This window comes from Ambystoma mexicanum, chromosome 13 (assembly GCF_040938575.1).
Source record: "Ambystoma mexicanum isolate Mex_15411 chromosome 13, UKY_AmexF1_1, whole genome shotgun sequence".
NCBI lineage: Eukaryota > Metazoa > Chordata > Amphibia > Caudata > Ambystomatidae > Ambystoma > Ambystoma mexicanum.
Genome location: NC_090938.1, coordinates 85,597,836 through 85,619,887, shown reverse-complemented (window position 1 = coordinate 85,619,887; position 22,052 = coordinate 85,597,836). Strand labels below are relative to the sequence as shown.

At 42.9% G+C, this 22,052-nt stretch overlaps 1 protein-coding gene across 6 annotated transcripts in view; it reads left to right on the top strand.

The window, feature by feature from the left end:
• Positions 1-22,052, top strand: part of PPM1J (protein phosphatase, Mg2+/Mn2+ dependent 1J) — a 237,970-nt gene that overhangs the window by 176,963 nt on the left and 38,955 nt on the right. For all 6 annotated transcript variants that reach the window (XM_069633336.1, XM_069633331.1, XM_069633334.1 and 3 more), the window contains 3 exons: positions 2,031-2,115; positions 14,964-15,082; positions 17,956-18,019. In XM_069633336.1, the coding sequence (XP_069489437.1) occupies positions 2,031-2,115; positions 14,964-15,082; positions 17,956-18,019 (268 nt within the window). The remainder of the gene's footprint in view (positions 1-2,030; positions 2,116-14,963; positions 15,083-17,955; positions 18,020-22,052) is intronic.

Genomic DNA, 22,052 nt, shown 5'->3' with positions numbered 1-22,052 from the left:
ACTTCCCACTATCTATGGTGCCATCAGAGGCTTCTGGCCACTCCATTGTCTCTGTTCCTGGACATCATGGAACTTGAAAAGCGGACCAGCCGTTTCTGGTGAGGTCCCTTTCATTTTACCTGGAGGCCGTTTTATCGGGTTTTTTTATGTGTGAATCTTGCTCATGTACTGATAAAGGGGAGACAAATTTCCGTCGGCGAAGTGAAAATTTCAGATTTCGTATTGGAACCTGCTACTGCTTGTTCCATGAAATTGGTATTACGGTTCCGCCGTCACTCAAAGTTCACACATTTCTTATGCATTTTCGCACAGAGCGTGGTGTTTCGTTCCTGTGGTAGATTTGTGCAGCAACACAAGAAACTTTGCACAGGTTTTTTTAACCTTGCTAGTTTTGTGCATTGCCACAAGAAACTTTGCACAGTTGTACAATTCGTGATAGGTTCACGTAGCGACTCGAGAAAGTTTGTGTGGGTCGTAATTCGATCTGTACTAGTTTTGCGCAGTGACACGAGAAACTTTGTGCAGCTCTTCTTAGATGCATGGTAGTTTTGTGCAGTGGCACAAGAAACTTTGCGTGGTGTTCCCCGATCCGAGCTAGTTTCATGTATCGACATGAGATCCTTCGCATTGGCTCCGTTTCAGGGACACAGGAAAAGTATGCACTTTTCGATCCGTGCTAGGCTCACACAGAGGTACGAGAAACTTTTCATGGGTCCTTTTGATTTGCGCAGGTTTCGTGCCATGGCACGTGGGGGGGCCAAAGATTGCGGCAAAACGAATCAAAATCTTCAGCAGCTGGCAGAACGGAATTTAACAATTTGCCCAGCCCTAATACAATGGCATTGTGATCAGAGCGCAAACAATGTCTCACTCATAGTAATAGACATTAAGTGGACTAGAGCGGGCTGTACCTAGGCATCAAAATCACTGGGGACCTTCTTAAATGCCTGACTAATTTGGTTTCACCCCCTTTTACACCCTACGTGGCCCGCTGCAGGAGATTTAAAGGATATATTGAAATATATAATTAGGTCTGTATTTATTGTTGGCCAGTCAGATAACTGAAAAAGAGGGTGTAAACTGACAATAATTACTTGCTTTCTAAAGTGATGCAATAATACTCCACCAACAAATCAGAGTTAGGCCCTCATTCCGAGTAGGGCGGTAAGGGATACCGGGCACCGGTAAGGATACCGGTGCCGGTAATGCCTTACCGCCCTACTACGAGGTCCCTTAGCGGGTCCCTTCCTTAATGCCTGGTCTGACCAGGTGTTAAGGATGGGACCCGTTAAGGGACCTTGGCGCAAATAATGGGCTTGGCATACGCCGGCCCGTTATTTCCGCCCTCCCCATTCCCATTGAGCTATATGGGGGCTCAAATGGGAATGGGGAATGGTTTGGTAAATGGGGATTTACCGGTCCCTCCAAGGTCGGAATGGACCGGTAAGTCCCCATTGTACCAAACCGGAGTCGGTACCAGTATGGGAGGCAGTCATGGCGCAAATGGCACCATGACTACCACCATACTCGGAATGAGGGCCACAGTCTTTCACAGATATTACTGCTAAGCCGTGCTCAACCCATGATAACCATTGTGAGGTCATATCGCACTGTCAATCACCTTGGGTGGCAAACAGTACATTCATTACAGTGCTCTGTGGGAAAATCTTTAATTCATTCAGCTAGAGAGGCACACCATAACATTAATATAGCAGGCATTTCGCTTGCACAACAAAGTTGTGAACACTCTTTTTAAGATTTTTCCCATGCAGTATTTTTTCATAATTCTTGAACATTGGGGGTGATTGACCTCAGGCCTGTGTATAGGGTACCTTGCAGTATTTCTTTTATGTTTATGTTGTATCCTGCTACCACTAGTTGAGCAGCACTTGTGGAACAATTTTGTAACCAAGCATAGTGTCGTAAACAGATGAAACTAAAGCTAAGCAGCTGAAGATGTAATGTTTCAGAGTTTTGGAGGACACCCGTCAGCTTCATCAATAACCTCATCGTTCACTATCTCATTTCAGGGCCATTATAATTCGCAATGGAAAAGTCATTCCAATGTCCAGAGAATTCACTCCAGAATCAGAAAGACAGAGGCTACAGTTTTTAGTAAGACATAACTTTATTCCATTCTAAAAGACGTAAATGAATCAACATGCATTGTTCAGTTTCAAATAACTTTTGCTTTCCTATCCCCGAAGACTAGAAACAATGTCAAAAATGTGAATCATACTGAGTTGAGTGTCATTCCATGGGTACATATTGATGGTAAAATGCTTTAGACATCATTAACCAAACAACAAGAAATGGACTGCTCCCTATTACAGAGAACTATTTTAAAAATATCTTGTCACTTTTGAATTTCTTCTTTCTGAATAATTTCTTTTTTTTTGTATTTTATGCATTACTTTCGCATTCATTTCTTTTTTTTTTTCTCTTTCTCCAATCATCATTTCTTTTGAAAACGTACAATTTAATTCTGCTTTTGCTTTCATTCCTGACCCCTTTTTTAAGTGCTTCTATATTTCTGGGGAGTAAGGAGAATGTTTTATGTTCCCCTTTTTAATTTTTTTATTATTTCCAACTATTCCTGCCGCTCAGCGTTTCCTCGCTGTCAGGGGCTATTTTCTAGAAAAATACTGTTCTTCAAAAATATCTAACTCAAGCAAAATGTTTCCTGATGGGCATTATTTAAGCATTAAAACCCAATTTGGGCAGCCTTACCAGTCTGGTGATGCCCTGTGGGTACGTTCCAGACCCAAGCGAAGGGAGGGTCTTACCGTTGGCTGCGGATCCATTACGTGATTGCTAATGCCTGCACACGCAGGGCGTTATTGCTATTAGGACACTGGCATGCTTTCCAAAGTATTAATAGCTTCTTTTATTTTTACTTGAGAAATAGCTATGTTGCCTTTCTCAACTTACAAAAACATACGAAACAAAATGGATGGCATGGAAATAGGGAGAAGGGAAATAAATGTAGCCCCTTCTCCGTTTGCCGCAGAGGGGAAGGGCAGAACAGCGACTTGGTAGGGGGCACGAGGCAGTGAGTGTTCACCTGCCCTAGAGGGAAGATGGCGCCACCTTCCGAGCTTCATTATTGGCTGGGAGACCCCCTCTCTGGGGGCGGGGAGGGGCTAACTTAAAATATATAATGTTTTTTTGGGATGCTTGGAAGTGTTTTTATTCGATTGTTTGGAGATTGCATGACATGGACAAATACCAAATACATGCAGGTATTAATTAAAGGGAGGGAAGTGGGCTTAACATGCCAGTAACTAGCTTGAGGACATAGGCCCAAACAACGCAATTGCTTTCACAAAGGGCTGGGGTAATAATCGGCCTGCTAAACCTGTCAATCCAGCCACTAATGCCATTAGCACCCCTTGAAAAATTCTTGGTGCTAACATCAATTTTCTTTGGCCAATCGGCTCTGTGTGTGCAACATATACACATTTCCTTAAAGAAAATCTGTAATCAAATATGATCATTCATGCAAATAGTAAAGGGAGTTTGCCCTGAGCCCCTTAACTATTTCGTTCCCGAGGTGAGTAGGAGGACAGAGCGTGATATCTAGGGGTTAAGGTTGTGGGATTCCAGGAGCGGGTGAAAGGGGGATTTGTGTGGGCTTACAAAAGATGGTTTCCCATGGGAGTCCCGCTGGTGTCCTGGTAAAGTTCAAGGCCACCTGATTGGCTCTCTGCCTTCCAATTTAATATTGAAACCAGAAATGTATAAATGAGTTCCTCATTTCCACCAAGAGTCGCTCAAAAAGGCTTTTAAAGAGAGTATACAAACTTGACGTGTTTTAGATGAAAAAAAAACAGCAATGGCAAATCCATATATTTCTGTGTGGCTACAATGTCCTTCTAGAATTTGCCAGAAGTCCCCATAACTGCACTGCAGCAGATTAACACCAAGGGGTCAGTCATTCAAGGAGATTTGACATGTTTGGAAAGTGGGGAAGTGTGGGAAGGTCAATGACCGCTAAAATCTAGCAGAATTTCTAAAAGCCTACCTGGTCAAATGGAGGAGAGTTGGAGGTGGCTGGATGACAGGTCCAAGAAGTATTACACTTGATATTATATGGAATTCATAATGCGCCTACACACAAGTGTTTCAAGGCGTGAAAAGAGAAGAAGATCCAATACAATGAGAGGTAACATCGATATACTAGATTTGCCATGTTGTCCTTTTCCGCTTTAACTCACTAGATAGATCCATATATAGAAAACAATTATTTGGACATTATTTATAGTTTGCGCTACTTGTAAAGTAATCTTAAAACCCTCCCATCTGAAAACTGTATCGGAATGGCAGCACTAACCGTGTGAACCGGCTTAGCTTGGTTCACAACTTACGCTAGTGCTCCAATAAATGCATATATATGTATGACCGCCAAGGAAGTCTTGTTCTTACAAAATTCTTAGATTGGAATGAGTGGCTGAGGTCACATAGTATACTTGACTGCATTTGATTGGTGGTATTGAACTTTCAAATGAACTAGATGCCGGAAGCTCCTCCTATTGTGCCGGGATTTCCCCTATTATGTAGATGTGGGGCTTCAACTGAAATTATGTGAACATGGTACACTCCATCTATACTGAGTAGATGTCTGTGCCCCAAAATGAAGCCCGAGATACTCTTTCCTCGCTGTATTCAGTGGTTTAACCTTACTTGATCGGGTGGAAATGGCCTTCCACAGTGAAAGAGCGTTGGACTCAGCAGAAAAGATGATGGTTTATTGCCCAAAGTCACAGGAAGAAAGAATGTATGATCACCTAGTAGATCAAAGAACATATTATCCTTAGAAGGTCAGCTCGACTGCATCAATCCAAGGCAAATGCAAGGGTGTACGCTGTCTCCAACAAATTGCCATTTTGGCTCCTCCTCCTGGCATTGAGCACCATCTTGGACCCGCCTAATGCCTCCCAACTTGGGGCGCGCTAGGTAGCCTGGTATAGTGTTTTGGCATAGATTGGGTTAATCATTGAACTGCACCCAATCTCACTGATAGGCTGCAGACTCAATGCCCCATAAAGTAGTCCTGCTCACCAAAAGACATCTCTCTTGCACAATATAATGGCTTTCGTTATTATGCAATAAGATCTCAATCAATTCACAAGCCGCATATGTTTCAATATAAATCTAAAAACAAACATTTTTGCAAAAGGTTATTTGTGTCCATCTCCTTCCTACTAATTCATTCATACCCCTTAATTCTTAAATTACAAGATGTACTCCAATACCACCTGTACCAAAACTCAGATGCTGAAAGAAAACATTTTAAATTGGAGTCTACTAGCTATTTTAGCACAGCAGCGAACTACCCAAAATCCCACTGCCTTCATCAGGACACAGATGCATCGCTTCTTTCTCTTGTAAACATAAATACACCTAAATTGGCCCTCATTTTAAGTTTGCCGGTATCCTGGTGATAATAACGACAGGATACCAGAAAACGGTAATACTGTTACCAGCGCTTGAACTGTTGGAATTACTGGCAGATTACTGCTGCAAGTAAGGGTATACACATTCTCATTCCATATAGTCCTATTGGACTCCATAGGGGACTTGCCAGTATTACTGGCACTGGTAACACCGTTCCTGGTAATGTTTTTTGCTGGTGGCGTGCCTGATTAACATCCAACTCTTGGCTGGAGGTAAATCAGTCCACCCCACTGACCAGCTTGTAGTTTACTGATCCAAAAACATGTCAGTAAATGGAATTACCGGCACGTTAATTCTGGACAGGCAAACTGAGGGCCAAATGTCTCCTTCCGCTTCAATTGTGTTTCCATAATCACATTGTGACATTCATATTTAAATGGCTTAGGTGATAATATTCACATGATTAGTCCCACAGTATATCACTCCATTTTGTATATGCCGCTGAGTAGTATCTAATCCAATCAATTTAACTACATGACATATCATGTGGACATTTTTGTAATTTTCAGATGCTTATCTATATTGCGTAAGTTAAGAAATATTTCAATGAAATCAATACTACTTCTTTAGGAACAAACAGATGTAGGGATGTTAAATTGCTGTGTGTGAGTGTCGGACCTGGTCAGACCTGGTCAATGAGAAGTGTGAAATGTCTTCATTTGTGGATGCTGACATCAGAATTAAAATTTAAGTATACTAAAGGGAGCAAAACTGGTGCCACTCCCCTCCTGTGCCCGTTCCCCTAAACTGTCTCAACCGCCCCTCGTAGAAGGTTCACCTAACGCACATCCATCATCAGCCTCCATTATATGTTCCATTGTTGATGCACAACAGCTCACAGCATGTTCGGATACAACATGTGAACCCTGTCTTAAGGGAGATAACTATGGGCTATGTCATACCGACAGCAGGAAACGATTTTGTTAAGCTAGACTCCATTATGGACAGACCTGTGTGACAGAAATGAGTTTGCTAGATCTAAGAGGAGTCCCTGTGCCACAGAGTTCTTGGAACCTGCCTCCAGACCTGTATTTTGGAAGAGCAGCCTGCACTAGAGTTAGCATTTCGCATGTTGATGAGAGCTAGGACAATGGCCTCATTACGACTTTGGCCATAGATCGGCGGTTAAACAGCCTATTTACTGCCAAAATCGATAACCGTTCATGCCACTCAACCCATGGATTTAATACGGTATTACAAGTATGGTATGGAGGTGTTAGTCCCCATTTTTGGAATCCAAAGGACTCCATGGGGAATTTTCCTGGAATCATCACGAGCGGTAATTCCGCAGCAGTAATTCTGACGCAATGATGTTTTATGTTAAGGTGAGTGATTTACTACCAGTTTTTTGGTGAAGATACATCCTCGACCTTACCTCCAAAAATTGTAGCATGGCGGTATGACGAATTGACTTCTGCCCCGCAGGAGTACAAGGATGACTAGAGGCTAAAGCGCCTACTCAGCCCTCATACTTCAACAAAGCAGGAGCCACCACAAGCATAAAGGTAAAACAGACACAGTTAAGTGATATAGCTCCTTCGCCTTTTGAAATAACCTGGGCCGAGGAGAGGCTGTACTCTCCAAGGGGGTGGGGGTGGTGAATGTGGTTCACTAGCAACCCAAACAGTAAAGTAGAACAGTCGAAAATAAAGGATTTTCCAATGAGGGTTCTATAAAAATATATACTTTAATCAAACGCACCATGAACATTAACACTAACTAGGAAACACTGCAAAAACCCACCCCTGCAGAAGGAACACAGAATATGCAAGGATAGAACAGATGCAGCACTCTGGGTAATAAAGCAAAACCAAAAGTTGATGGCTGCACGGTTGTGAATAAATCATAACCAAAGACACAGCTCTGGGCAATCCTCCAGACCATCATTTTCCAGCCTGCCAAGCCATTGCAGAAGGGGAAAGACCATATGCAAATCAGGCCTGATCCCACCCCAAGAGGGCCAGTCCAGCCCAAACTGCTATGTAACATCCCTTCTGCACGAGACCACAGCATCCCTAGACATGTATCAGCCTTGTTGGGGGTCATCAGTGAGGATTATCTCGGGTATCTAGACCAACTGGCTCGGGACCCACGGCTGGGCCTACTTGTCCCACTCGGGGTGACTAAAGCAAAAAAAAAAAAAAGGTTTATGGCTGGAAGGTTTTGAATAAATCATAACCACAGGCAGAGCTCTGAGCAACTCTCCAGACCACCGTTTTTCAGTTGCCAATCCATTACAGAAGGGAAAAGACCATATGCAAATCCGGCCTGGTCCCACCACAAAACTGGACAGTCCAGCCCAAACTGCTTGGTCACATCCCTGCTCCACAAGACGACAAGCATCCCCAGAGATGTTTCGGCCTTGGTGGCTGTCATCAGTCAGGAGTAGCTTGGGTCTGTAGGCCTAGCAGGCTTGGGACCCACATCTAGGCATACGCTTCTCACTTGAGTGACTAAAGTAAAGCCAAAGGTTGATGGTTGGAAGGTTTTGAATAAATCATAACCACTGGCACATCTCAGAGAAATCCTCAAGACCATCAGTTGTAAGCCTGCCAAGCCATTACAGAAGGGGAAAAGACAATAGGGAAAAGGCAATTAAAAGACCACAATGTTCATAAGGATATGCCTTGATTTTGTAAAAGGGATTAAGGTGACCTATCATGTCTTTAGGGTCTAAAGCTGAACCAGGAGGCAATTATCAGTCAGCAATACATTTGCAAATGTCTTGGTGTTTCAACAGCGTCGAACCAGGCTTCGCAGATTATTCTTGGTTTGAGGATTCATCAATCGCGGTAGTCCAGTGACAAGCTGGTGTCAAGTCAGGGTCAAACAGGAGGTCGCTGCAACTTCAAAGCATCTACTCGAGCTGTGTGGATGTGGCGGTCGCCAGGTTCGGTTCCGCAGTCAAGTTTCGAAGGCTGCAAGCTAGTTCCAGGATGAGCAGGCGAGTTGATTCGATGTGCAGACACAAAGGTCACTGCTCAGCGACACAAGGCTTGGGTCGATCAACTTACAGGAGCGGCGATGAAGAAGCTGGTGAGCCGAACGGTGCTTCAAGCAATGCAAGGCAGTGGTACTTCTTTGGTTTGAGCCGAGGCGACAGCATGCTTCAGCTTGTGCAGTGAGGCAGAAAACAGAGTCCAAAAAGCAGATGGCTGTGTGGAGAATGATGAACACCAAAGACAGCGTCAAAGGGTCCTGGTGGTTCACTCTAAACACACTTGAATCACAGCTTGCGGCAGGTCCACATCGACAACAAAGGGATATTAGCTGTTCTGGTTTGCAGGAGCTATAGGTCCCACTCCAGGGTCTCTAAGGCCAATATTAGTCCATTGTCTGAGCTCCAAATCATGGGGGAGGCAGGCACATACCTTGAGGTGTGCTGCAGCATGGTGAGAACCTGGGCAAAAGTGTCGCTGGCAGAGTTGCAGGTTTTGATCTGAAGCATAGTTAATCCCCAATGGTCCCTGGGGATGGTTAGGGGACAGAGCTCTCCTCTGCCTTCAAACACCTGCCTCCACCTCACAACTAGAGGACTTTAGAAAGGACTTCTCTCCTATCACAGGCCAACACATTCTTCTTTAAGGGTACAAGTCCAAAAGATGATTCACAGAAGTGGTGGGAGGCCCCTTCTTTTAAAGGTTAATGTGTGCAGGGGATTGGGCTAAAGCTAGCCTCCCTTAGTGGTCAAGTCGCTGTTCTTGAAATGTATGGACGTTGCCTTTCTGACAGCACACCTGAAGTGCTTTGCTCTAGAGGAAGTGGAGGGACAGGAAGAAGAGAGAGAGACTGAGAGAGACAGAGAGAGAGACAGAGAGAGAGACAGAGAGAGAGAGAGAGAGAGAGAGAGAGAGAGAGGGGCAGGGAGAAACAAGATGGTCAAGTCTTCCTCCACTGTACAGAGCCCTCCTGTTTTCTCTAGCCCCACCCCCTTCCCTTCTCAGTAGGATCAAAGGTCTTTAGAAATGCAGCACCCTTGTCTGAGGCATCTGCGTTTGAATGGGTGTGCTCCTTTGATGCCTGGCCCAGGTCAGCTGCCTGTTGTGTGACTGTCACTAGCAGAGGGTGTACTTGCCCTCACAAATAGATCAAAGAAGAGGCATGGCCTTTCAGGGCTGTGTCCTGTCATTTGGGAGGATCAGCCTGTCCGGCCAGAATACACATTACTTTCTGGCTCACAGAAGTGAAATTGGATGTGGTTGCAATGATCATAAGTAGTTCCATGCACCATGACATAACCTAGGCATATCTGATCTTTAGAGTGTATCCTGTCACCGGCATGGGCTACCCATGATAATCATAGTTTGGTATAGGAGTGCATATCTTAAATGCAGCCCCTGAATTGCAGGGACTTGGCTGTCACTGCAGCTGTCACATTGGCAACAGTGCCTACTGAACCTGTTCTGTGCCACTGGAATAGCAGGCGCTGCAAATCATGACACTGATGCAGCAGGACACAGATACACCCTATGCGTTTGGCCTGGATCTCATGAAAGAGGAATCTAATCAGAAGATGATGGAATTACCCACTTAATTTTATCACAACCTGCCAGATGGCAAATCCTCACATGCAGTGCATTGATATGGCAGTAAAGTGGCAGTACTGAAATTACCACCACTTTACTGCCACATGTTGCTACACCACAGACTTGTAAGGAGGCTCAGTGTGAACTTGTGAGGTAGGTTGTGGATTCACAATTAGAAAGTTGCATTATCTGGCTTGAACCCTGGGCACTCTACATCCCAGTGCAGGCCATCCCAGCATCTGAGGTTCTGCATTGTTCATCCCTCTGTTTTTGAGTACTCCCCCAGTGTAATAAAGTTGGTCAAGTGACTTATTCGATGAGAGTGTAAGCATTGTCAATATGACCCACAGTGGGCAAGAGATTCTTATGGTAGCTGCAACATGCGTTTGTGCTGTTTATCCTGGTGAATTTGGCACTCAGGTTATAGAGATTAAGTAATTCCTGCAGTTTGCTTTCCTCTCTCTCCAAAATGTAGTCAGGGGGCCTCATTACGACCCAGGAGGTAAGGGGTTAACGGCGCTGTAAAAGGTGTCGGCCCCGTTAAACCCTTACTGCCTAATTACAAGGTCCCCTTGCGGGTCCCGACCTTAACGGCTGGTTTTACCAGCCATTAAGGAAGGAACCCGCAAAGGGACTTTCGAGGTAGTTACAGTACCGCAATTAGCGGTAGCGTAATTACCGCCTTCCCCATTCCCATTGAGCCCTATGGGGGCAAAAATGGGAATGGGGAAGGGCCAATGGGGAATTACCGTCACACCAACCTTGGAATGCAGCGGTAATTCCACCATTCACTATGGCGGAGTTGGTAAAATACCGGCGGCAACCATGGCGCTACTAGCGCCATGGTTACCGCCTGGGTTGTAATGAGGCCCAGGGAATGGGGGGCATAGCTGAAAGGACCCTGCATCTATAGATGTGTGTGTCTGCTGTTTTATTGCACACCAGGGGTGGAACAACCAGACATAGGATGTTACTTGAAAAATAAACCTTCGCCCAATTACTGCTCTGTTGATATCCAGATAAATGGTATTTCCAGTGAAAAATCTGAGCAATTTGCTATAATGTTTGCACAACACATCTCCGATGCAGAAAACTGGGTTAAAATTGTCAAAGCTGTACATATTTCCAAATGTGTCTGACTTAAATGTTGATAATAAAGTGGAATTGTCTGTAATGTCTGGGTGGATTCATTTCAATTGGTTGGGGGCTCTCACGTAGTTATAGTGTTTTTTGTCAGTTTTGTTTGTTTGTTTTATCACAGTTTAGCTCTGATCGTCTACCAAATAACTCCAGTTGCCCTATTAGACACAGAGAAAGACCTGCTAGGGTGTAGCTATATATATATAGTAGGTAGTAAAACAAATTGGTAATTCCTTTATTTAAACTCAAAACCTCAGGGAGCCGGAAAAACGAACAGCAACGTGTTTCGTACTGCTTGGTGCTTGCTCACAAAGGCTGTTCGGGCACGAACGCCAGTTACATAGAAACTCAATCCATCATTCATTTCTGTGTGCCTGCACAGCATACTATCCTATTGATGTCAAACACAGCGGCCATTTTGTAGCAGAATCATGTGCTTGACTAAATGCTTGTGCCTGTCAGTTTACTGCAATCACTATTCTGAAATTACATGGTTCAATGGAAAACACAGAAATAAGCTGACAACCGATCATTGCTGGCATGCAGAGATAAAAAAAGAATATATATCGAACAAATCCTTATTTCACTCTGGGCAGTCTTAGAAGGGGTGGAACCATGAGGTGTGCATTTATCACCACTGGTCCATACTGGCTATCCTGTAACCCTCCTAAGTCAATGCTTGGTTTCAATAAGAGATCCATAAATCTTCTTTCGTACCACATGTATTCCTGGCATTGACAAATGTAATTTAGCTGGTTGATGGTGAATATTAAAATCTCAAAAGGATTCAAAAAGGCAGCTCTGCTAGAAGGGTTCATGTGCCACAATAGCTAGAACTGCTCTAATGAAAGGTGAAATGCTGTTAGGGTAACCTCTAACCAGGCTCCTTCAATACAGAAGCTCATTAATGACATCGCAAGTCTGCTATTTGTCTCTTACAGTAGAGAGAAAATTGCAGCTATTCCAGGAGCGAAAGGAGTGTTATAGTATTTGCGAGGAATTTAGATTACTCTCGCATTACTCTCTGCTGTTATGGAAAACTTGATTCAGAGATTAGAGAAAATTTAAAATGCTACACTCTCAAGATGACTGACAGGCACAAGCATTTAGTCAAGCACATGATTCTGACTAGTATCGTCTTCTTTCATTGGCTCAGAATGCATTCACGGGCAACCAATCATGGGTAGAGTTAGGCATCTCTACATGCGCAAGGCAGGAAAGCAGCCGAGGACAGGAAAGGTTTATCAAGGCCAACCTCATTCGATTTTTGAAAAGAAAGCACATTATAACAAGCAAAATATAATTGGTTATCTATCCAGGTTTTTGTCTACCAAAAGTGATTTGATCAAATTTTCAATTTCCTGGAAAAGGACACTGGAACAAGGAAATGATACGAAAACAATCACACAAATAGAAACAATATCTTTTCTCTTTTTTTCTCCTGAAGAACCATTGCTACAGGCAATTGGGAAACACGTGTTGAGAAAATAAAACACAATTTGATTCTGAAAAATTGTTTATGAAAAAATAAACACAAATTTGACTCTGAAAAATTGTTTATGACTAGTGTGAAAGTAACACAGGGAAAATCTATGGAAGAAACTGGCTCGATTGAAATTTCCCCCAGACATACTCAACCCTATTAAAGCCCTATATGCTAACACCTCTATGCGGGTACGCCTGAACCAGCAAGGACTGTTAACAGAAGAGATAACAACAGCCAGAGGGGTTAAACAGGGCTGCCCTCTGGCCCCGGCCCTGTTTTGGTCCTATCTAGGCGATTTCCAAGACACAGAAAAAGAGATTCGAGCCTTCCCCCCCAAACTTGGAGGAGATCAGATCAGTCGCCTCCTATACGCTGACGACTTAATCCTTCTGGACAACACCCCAATAGGATTGCAACGCCAACTTACAAACTTACAACAATATATGACGGTAAACAACCTGGAAATCAACCAATCAAAAACTAAAATGATGGTTATTGAGAAATCTGTAAAAAAGAAACCCACTCTACCCCTAAAACTAGGCGCGACAACCGTCGAGAAAGTCTCTAGTTTTAAGTATCTCGGGGTCATCCTAGACAGCTCACAAAGAGACAACGCGATGAAAGAGGCATTACATGGAAAAACCACAAAACTAGCGATACAAGGTAAAGCCATTGACATTAAATTTGGCAGATTCTCAATCATACCAGTACGAGACTTCTATAAAAAGAAAGTTATACCATCCTTGACATACGGTGTAGACGCAATGCCGAACCTCCCCCAAGACCTGTGGCAAAATCTGGAAGCATCTTTTTGGAGAACAGTCCTAGGTCTCCCTAAATCCACCCCAATAATACTGATTAGACGCGAACTTACTCTTTCATCATTAAAAGCAACTATCGACTGTAATAGCGTCTTGCTTTATCGGAAATGCATCCAGAAAGACGCCCCATACGCCTACAAGTTGATAAGTGAAGAACTTCGTCTTGGAACTTGCCGAATGCTTGCTCGCTGGGAAACTAAAATCCTATCCGTCCTAGACTCAGTTGCTTGCAGCACGGAGGATCTCACAAGCAACCCAGTCAGAGTCACCAAAAAAATTAAGGAACTGGATTGGATCACCACCATCGATACCGCTACCCGATACAAACTTACCAACCACCTTCCAGTTTTCTGTAAGAAACTGGACTGTGTTCAACCATATCTGAAACTTTTTCCAAACAGATCCGCGCGAAATCATTACTTAAGAATTCGGCTTAATCTCTTGGAAACAAATGAAATCTTAGCGATCAGACACTTATCTGCTACCAGCACCTGCCGGCTTTGCAAATCTACGTCGGCAAAGGAATCCATACGTCATCTGCTTCTGACCTGCCCGTCAACGACAGACATCCGACGCATCTACTTGAAAGACATTTTTACAACCTTTACCTTGTTAGACGAAGAATCGTGCTGGAACAAACTGATAGACGGTGACAAACAGTCATGGCAGCTCGCAACAATAAATATTATGACATACATTTTCAATGTGCTTCTTCCGCTGCAGGCTTCACGAAACGCTCCACCAACCTGATCGCCAAATACGTAGGGCAGTTCCCGTTGCCGTTTCTAGACGACTTAAACGTTCTAGAAGTTTTAAGAGTCATCACCTCAAAATCTTTGTTAAAAAAAATCTTTTAGATTTAAAAAAACAAAAAAAAAAAAAGTAACACTATGAGAAGAAAATAAACACAATTTGGCTCACCAAACAGCAATTTTCTAATTATTCAAAAATTCAAGGAGTTGGTGCATTGGAGTGACATTTTTTTCACATTTTTTTCATACTGATCATTTAATGCATTTAGCTTGTGTAGTAGCCACACAAATGTATGGGAAACACTCATGCTGACAACTTTGCACTCCCTGAAACAGGAAAACATCCACCTTAACTTAAGAATTGAAGTCGCCAAGGTTGCGTTTAGTCTGGTTACAAACCAAATTTCCCCAATATATTAGTGATCCATTACGGATATCTTCCTACGGAAAATTGATATTGATGGCCTTCTTTAAAAAAGCCATACCGACATTGTAGGTCATTTTATTGCTATGCTCAATGATCTCAAAATCAAGAAATTTAGATAGAGATATTCTTTGATTCAGGTCAAACTAAGCAAAATACAGGTTACGTGAATTCTGGCTGTAGTTTTATGGAATATGATTACGGTCACTTGGACACATATCTTGGTGGCATCAGTAGATATCCTTATGAATAGCATCATAGGCCTGGTTTCCGGTTGCGCTTTATCCACACTTCTGTCGCTTGCAAGTTAGCTTGGTTCTGATATCATTGACGAAGTTGACCTATTCCTGTCCTTAGGCATTTTTGCAGCCTGAACTGCTGGGGAATGAGTTTACGCACCTCGAGTTTCCCAGAAGGATCCAGTATAAAGAGCTGGGTAGGAGGATGCTCTTCAGGGACCACTCGATGACTGGCTGGTAAGTGTTCTACGGCTTGACTAACTATGAGGAGGGCAAGTAGTGGGTACACCTTTTTAATGGAGCACTCTATCCAAACAAGTCATTTTAAGGAGTTTGGATATATGAACGGAAAGCCTTCAATAGTTGTCCTGACACTAACCCAACATTAAATCATTAGAGTTTCAAAGAAAATAGACATATTTTTAGAAGTTTCTGATTGGTGAAATAGTTATCAATAGACCACAGTGAAAGTGATTCTTGTTCCAAATTACAGGTGCCAGAACAGAGGAAGCCCTTACATCTTTTCTCCTTAATCGCTCAAATGGTCGCGTCAAAAATCACTTTTTGGTGTGCAGAATGCGCAGCACCAAAATGGGCATATGTCATGAGTTTCTTGAATATAATACAAAATGCGGGCCTCAATGTAAGAAAGCAAAGTCAATCATACAAAAAAACTTCATCAGAACTATGTCTCAACAAAGATAGATATAAACAGAACTCTGTCCAGGAAAGTGTACGCGGGCTGCTAAGATGTGCACTACCTTCCCCATGTCAGATGTTTATTTTAAGTGGGGTGCTCTAGTACTTTTTTAAGAGTTGCTTTATTTTAATATCAGGCCATTTTATATTAGCAAAACACTGATACACTGTTCTGAATGTCTGAGGACCATCTGGATTCCAGCCATAATGTCAAGTCTTCACGGTTACCAGTCATTTGGTCGAAAACCAAATGGTCGAATGACCATTTGATCGAAGTAAAATGGTCGAAAAAAAACGTCGAATTTTTATTATTATTTTTTTTATTTTATGGGGGGGGTGGTTCCCCCCAACCCCCCTTTTTCTTTATTAAAAATATTTTTTAAGCAACCAAAACTTTAAAAATATATATAAATAAATAAATAAAAAAATTCAACCTTTTTTTTTTCCGACCATTTTGATTCGATCAAATGGTCATTCGACCATTTATTTTCGACCATTTGACCGGACACCAGTCTTCACACCTGAAATATTGAGAGGATACAAACTGTAGCAGCAACAGAGGACCAGGATTTCAATGTCATTGGGAAGTCAACTTCATCTTCAACTCATAGGTTGAATAAAAACGTATACATTAAAAATACATGTTTTTAAAATGCACAGAAAGAAATAGTAAACAAACCCTAAAAGGATGAATCCGATGCGCTGGCTTTTAGTTTGGAACAATAATCTGCAAAACTATGGGCCTCATTACACGGTAGGCGATAAGGGTTAACGGTCACCGGTAAGGGTACTGGTGACCGTTAACCCTTACCGCCTTATTACGAGGTCCCTTTGCGGGTTGGTACTTTAACGCCTGCTTTTAGCAGGCGTTACAAAACAAACCCGCAAAGGGACCAGGATGCTAATTACGGTACCGCAATTTGCGGTACCGTAATTAGCACCTTCCCCATTCCCATTATGCTCTAAAGGGCAAAAATAGGAATGGGGAAGGGCAATGGAGGAGGGGGGAATTACCACCCTGCCAACCTTGGAATAGGGCGGTAATTCCCCTTTCCTCCATGGTGGTACCAGTAATTTACCGGCATGGACCAAGGTGCTATTAGCACCTTGGTTTACCGCCTTCCGTGTAATGAGGCCCTATGACTTAATATATTGCTTAAGAAAACATTCCTTCCTGTTGTGGTTTTGTTATTTTGTCAGTGCCTCTACCTAAGTAATATCAGTTGTGATACTGTCCATCACAAACCCAACGATCTTACCATGAGCAACCCACATACCTTGATCTGCTCTACTTGCAGGACATGGCTTATAAAAGAATTGGATTGGCTTGGAGAATGACCAAAGAAAACGTTTTAAAGTTAGTTCCTCATCTATTAACCACCACAGATCCCTGTTTAAACACTCCATGGTGCATGCATGTTGCATGATGCGTGGGTGGTGCAGAGGCTGCAAAGCCACTTCCTCCTTCAGATTTCCACCCACTTTTCAAAGAGCACAGCGGCCTGTGGTTTGACCTTCTTGCATGATAACTTGCCCTGCTTCCATAGCACCAATTGGGACATTTGGTGACAGTACCACTCATCCCCACCCACCATCTGTTGCGATGTGTTCCATATGATGCCTCAACATGGACACAAGTGTGACTAGAAAGGGATTTTAATGGTTCCATGTAATAATGTCCCCGCAAGAAAGTCCCATGACAAAAAAAGTCGCAGTTTTTTGCCAAGACATTATTACATTGAACATGTGGGGGACAACCCTGCAACCCCCTATTTTGTTGTTGTTGTTTACAATGGGAGAAGGGACATCCCCGCAACCCGTGCCCATAGATAATGTCACCATATATAATATTGCCATTGGCTTTTCCCGGTGCCATTATGTATGGGGACATTATGTATGGGGACATTATTACCTGATACCATTTAAATGGACCAATAACATGAAAAGAATAGAAATAAAATAATATTTGATTGGGGTAAGAGAGTTTTCCATTAGTCAAAATAGATTAATAGTTCCCTTGTCATTATGTTTTCTTCAATTAAAGAATATTAACTGCGTGCGTTTGTTTTGATTATTCTTATGGTATTTCGGGAAATAATGTAGTTATAATCGGTTATTTAAAATGTGCTAAAAAGCCAATGGTTTCTAAGCACGGACCCGGCTTCGTCGTCTTGCTACCAAGTCGAAGCACGTTGCCCCTGTGCTATCCTCCCTAGATAACTGCGGATGGTTTGCAAGTCGGGAGGATAGCTCAGGGGGAACGTGCTCGCCTTGGAAGCAAGACAACACGGAGCAACACAGGTTTGATCCTCTGGGTATTGAGTGCATTATAAATAGCCTATCATAGTATATCAGATGGGTGTGTTTATGGTTTTATAGATTGACTGCTAACACAATATCTTTTCATCCAGGGCATACAAATTAATTGAAGAGGATGATCTCAAATTCCCGCTCATATATGGAGAAGGGAAAAAGGTATTTGTGAGTACAATTGCATGTGTTTTATGTTTTTGAAACAAGCTTGAAATATGGAAGTCATGGTGTTGACAAAACCACTTTGAGTAGAGAAGGAAAGCTTAAAACTGGACCCCTCATTTAGAGCAGTGGTTCCCGTGCCCCCTGGTATATTTGAAGTACTGGTACCCTGCATTTTACTGTAACTGCAAAAGTAAAGTGGGGTAATCCCGCATGGTTTAGGAGTGAAGTAAACATGGTGGTAAATTGTGAGGAATTTCTGTTGATGCTGTAATTTCTCTTGCTGTTATATGTTGCATGTGGAGAGCATGGGTTGGCTTGACAACCCGTTAAACAAAAGTGATGGGATATATCACTCAACATATCAAGAGCCGCTGAGCGATGGGCATAAGATGTAACCAAAGCAGTGTCAAGACACAAATCCCGCACTAGTCACTTTGCAATGTGGATGAAATTACCACAAAGGGCACACATTGCAAACATGTAGTAACAGAGGTATTGTATGTTAGGGAAGTCTCCACCTCTAAAAGGTGCCCACCTGTTGGGGTTGTGGATTGAATCTGCTGTCTAGATCTGTCTATCCCTTTGCTCCAGCCTGAGCATTGTACTCAGTTAAATAAGTTCACTTTTCAAACACAAACTCACAGATTCAAGGTCTAGAAATTGATCATTAGGTGCTTAGTGGTTTCCCAGCGGAATATAAAGAAAATGTTGAATTCATTTACTCAATTTGAAGGAGATTCCTGAGCTCGGCCACAAATTCAATTCTCCACATCTATTAATGTACAGTCACAGTCATCATTCAAGCCATTTAGAACACCACAGATTCACCTTGTTATCCACCCAGACCACTGAGATCAGTGGGCTTCAAGTTAAGCTTAATATTCATTATGTGGTTCTAGTAAATTGCTCCTATATCATATTTTTGATTTATTTTTTTTTTTTTTTTTTTTTTATTTGTATTTAATCAAAAGATTTTTACAAAGTTTGAGGTTTCTGTCTGTGTCTGTAAGCGTGGCGAAGATAAAAAGGAAAGAAGATGATAAAATGAGAACAGCTCTCTAAAAATGTGCCTTTATCGGCCAGTTTATGGCTTCCAAGATTTTGTAGGATGCTATTTGCCATGATGTTTTGTCGCCTCCAATCAAACGAGACCAACATGTTTCTTCGTCCTCTATGATGAAATCTGAGAAGGTTGCTTTTAAGTATCTTCTTCTTATATGTTGGTTTGAGGCACATTTTAGGAGCAAGTGGCGGATTGTTTCCTTTTCTTGTGTCTCACAAAATCGACAATTATTGTTCTCCGACTGGCCTCTAATTGTCAGGATCTCGTTTGTCTGCAAGACATTTAGACGGGCTCTCATCAGCATGTCTCTCCCTTTCCTGGATGGGAACTTCTTTATATATTCCTGGAGTTCATTGAGTTTTTTCGTGGTTGACGGCAGGTGTAAGGTTAGTTTGTTTTTTCCTGCTGTCTCCAGGGTGCTTATCCAGTCGAGTTCTTTGATTTTGGTGAAGGTTCTCTTTGGGTACTTTATTAGTTGTTCTTCGTCTGCATTGACCTGTTCTAGCAAGCTGAAGTTTTCTTCTTTCCATTTTTTGAGGGTTTTGCTTGTATTCCTTTCTATTTCGAGGTTGATGAGAAAGTATATTGATGGTGGTTCAGCCATCCGGCATTTCCTGAACAGTCTTAGAGACGATTGTGAGACTGAACTTCTGAGAGAGGGTAAACTGAGCTCTCGTCGAATTGAGGCTATTGGGGTCGAGTTTGGGAGACTGAGGACTTTTCGCCAGAACTTTGCCTCAATTTTTGTCCAAATGGATCGTGGTAAGTTCATCATAGCATCTCCCCCATATGTTAGTGTCGGCATCACCTTTTTCTTGTAGTATTCTAGCACAGGGATAAGTGAGAATCTTCCAAACTTTTTGTCTATGGCCCTGGCTTGGGCTGCCAATTTGTTGGCTTTGGACATCAGGACCGATTGCATGGCTTTGTCTTGCGAAGAGGAGTCTAGGGTTACTCCTAGGTATTTGAAGTTAAACACTCGCTCGATCAGTGATCCTTCCAAAGTTAGTTTCAATTTTTCTGTTTTCCTGGTCGCTTTTTCCAGTACTAAGAATTTTGTTTTCTTTACGTTTATTTCCAGTTTGTTTTCTTGCATATACCCTTGGAGCTTTGTCAGTTGACGCTGCAGACCAATCGGTGTATGATCCATTAGGACCAGGTCGTCTGCATAAAGCAAACGTGTTATCGGGGTTTTGCATATTTTTGGGGGAAATGCTCTAATTGTTGGGTCCTCGTTTTGGATGTCTCCAATGAATGCCAAAAACAGGGCCGGGGCCAGCGGGCACCCCTGCTTCACTCCTCTCGCTGTTGGGATGGGTGCTGATAGCAGGCCGTTTTGGTCAAGTCGGATGCGTATTGAGGTGTCGGTGTATAGTGCTTTGATCGGGTTTAATATAGACGGTGGACATTCCCAGGTCTCCAGTTTGGACCATAGGCGGGCCCTGTCTATCCGATCGAATGCTTGTGTCAGATCGATGAATGCCACAAAAATTCTCGTTCCTCCTTCCAGTACTCTGTTTTTCAGCACGTTTAGTATTAGGATGTTGGCTGTCGTGCCCAGGTTTCTTTTGAATCCTGTTTGGAGTGGGTCGTTACAGGGTGATTCCTCCATCCAGATCTTGAAGCGATCGAGAAGCATTGAACCAAACACTTTGCCGATGACGTCCAGGAGCGCAATCGGTCTGTAATTTTTCGGGTCTTTTTTGTCTCCTTTCTTGAATATTGGAACGATTGTTGCTTGTTTCCATGAGGGTGGTATCGTTTTTAAGTTGCAACTTCTGCCAAAGATTTTGCTTAGCAGGCTTGGCCACTCATTTTCAAGTGTTTTTAGATCGGAGTTTGTGATCCCGTCGGGTCCTGGGGCGTGAGAGTTTTTTAAGCCTCTGATTTTCATTTGGATTTCATGTGGGTCGTCAATGATTATCCATGGCTCCGTAGACATTCCGACCTGTAATTTTAAGTTGGAACTTGGTGCCTGGTACATAGTAGTGAAATGTTTTGTCCAAGTAGTTTCCCCAATCTCGTTTATGATTGTATTTTCTTGGGTTTCGTTAGCCGCTCTCAAGATTTTCCAGAATTCTTTTGTGTTCTTGCCACTTATCGCTTTTAGAATGATTTCAGCATCTTGTTGGTAGAGAGACAGTCTGTGGCCTTTAACCCATGCTTTGTATAGTTTGGTTTCCGCTTCTGCCGCTCTCACAGCCCCTGGAGATCCTGAAGATTTTGCTTTGCGCTGTATTTTTCGCAGTGCCCGACGTTTCTCCACCAGTGTTAGGTCGTACACATGTCTTGGGGGATTTTCACTGTTTGTTTTTGTTTTACGAGTCTTCTTAAACTTCGTCAGGAATGGCGTATAATCTGTAGTATTTTTGCCCAAGTGATTTAGCATTGAGCTGAATCCTTTTTCTATTTCCTTGATGGCCTCAGTTGTAAGGTATAGACGATTTCCCTTCGTGTTGGCTATGACTTGGTGCTCAACATACTCGTTCTGTGGCCTTATTGACATCCAGGTTGTTGACAGGGGGTTGTGGTCGCTGGCTGTGACTCTTGTAATTTCAAAATCTTTCGTTATTGCCAGTAATGGTTCAGTGACGTAGATGTAGTCTATTGTACCTGCCAGTTCCTTCATTTCCCATGATGGCGGGCGATTTGGGTCTGGGAATGCTTCGTGCAAATTGTGAAGGTTTCTTGAATTCATCAATTTGACCCATAGGTTGCCGCGTTGTTTGCCTGTTGAGTTGTGGCCTAGGTGCGCCACTCTTTCTTCCGAGCTCATACACGTAGCGTTCAGGTCACCGCATATGAGGAAGTATGTTACCAGATGTTCCGATAGTGCCTCATCTATCGCGTCCTCCATTTTTTCTATGTAGGCGGTAGGCTCTATACTTGCGGGGTTCCAGTAGGTATTTACTACGATTAAGGTGACTTTCTCGTAGGCGTTTTTAACGGTGCTCCACCGTCTCCATG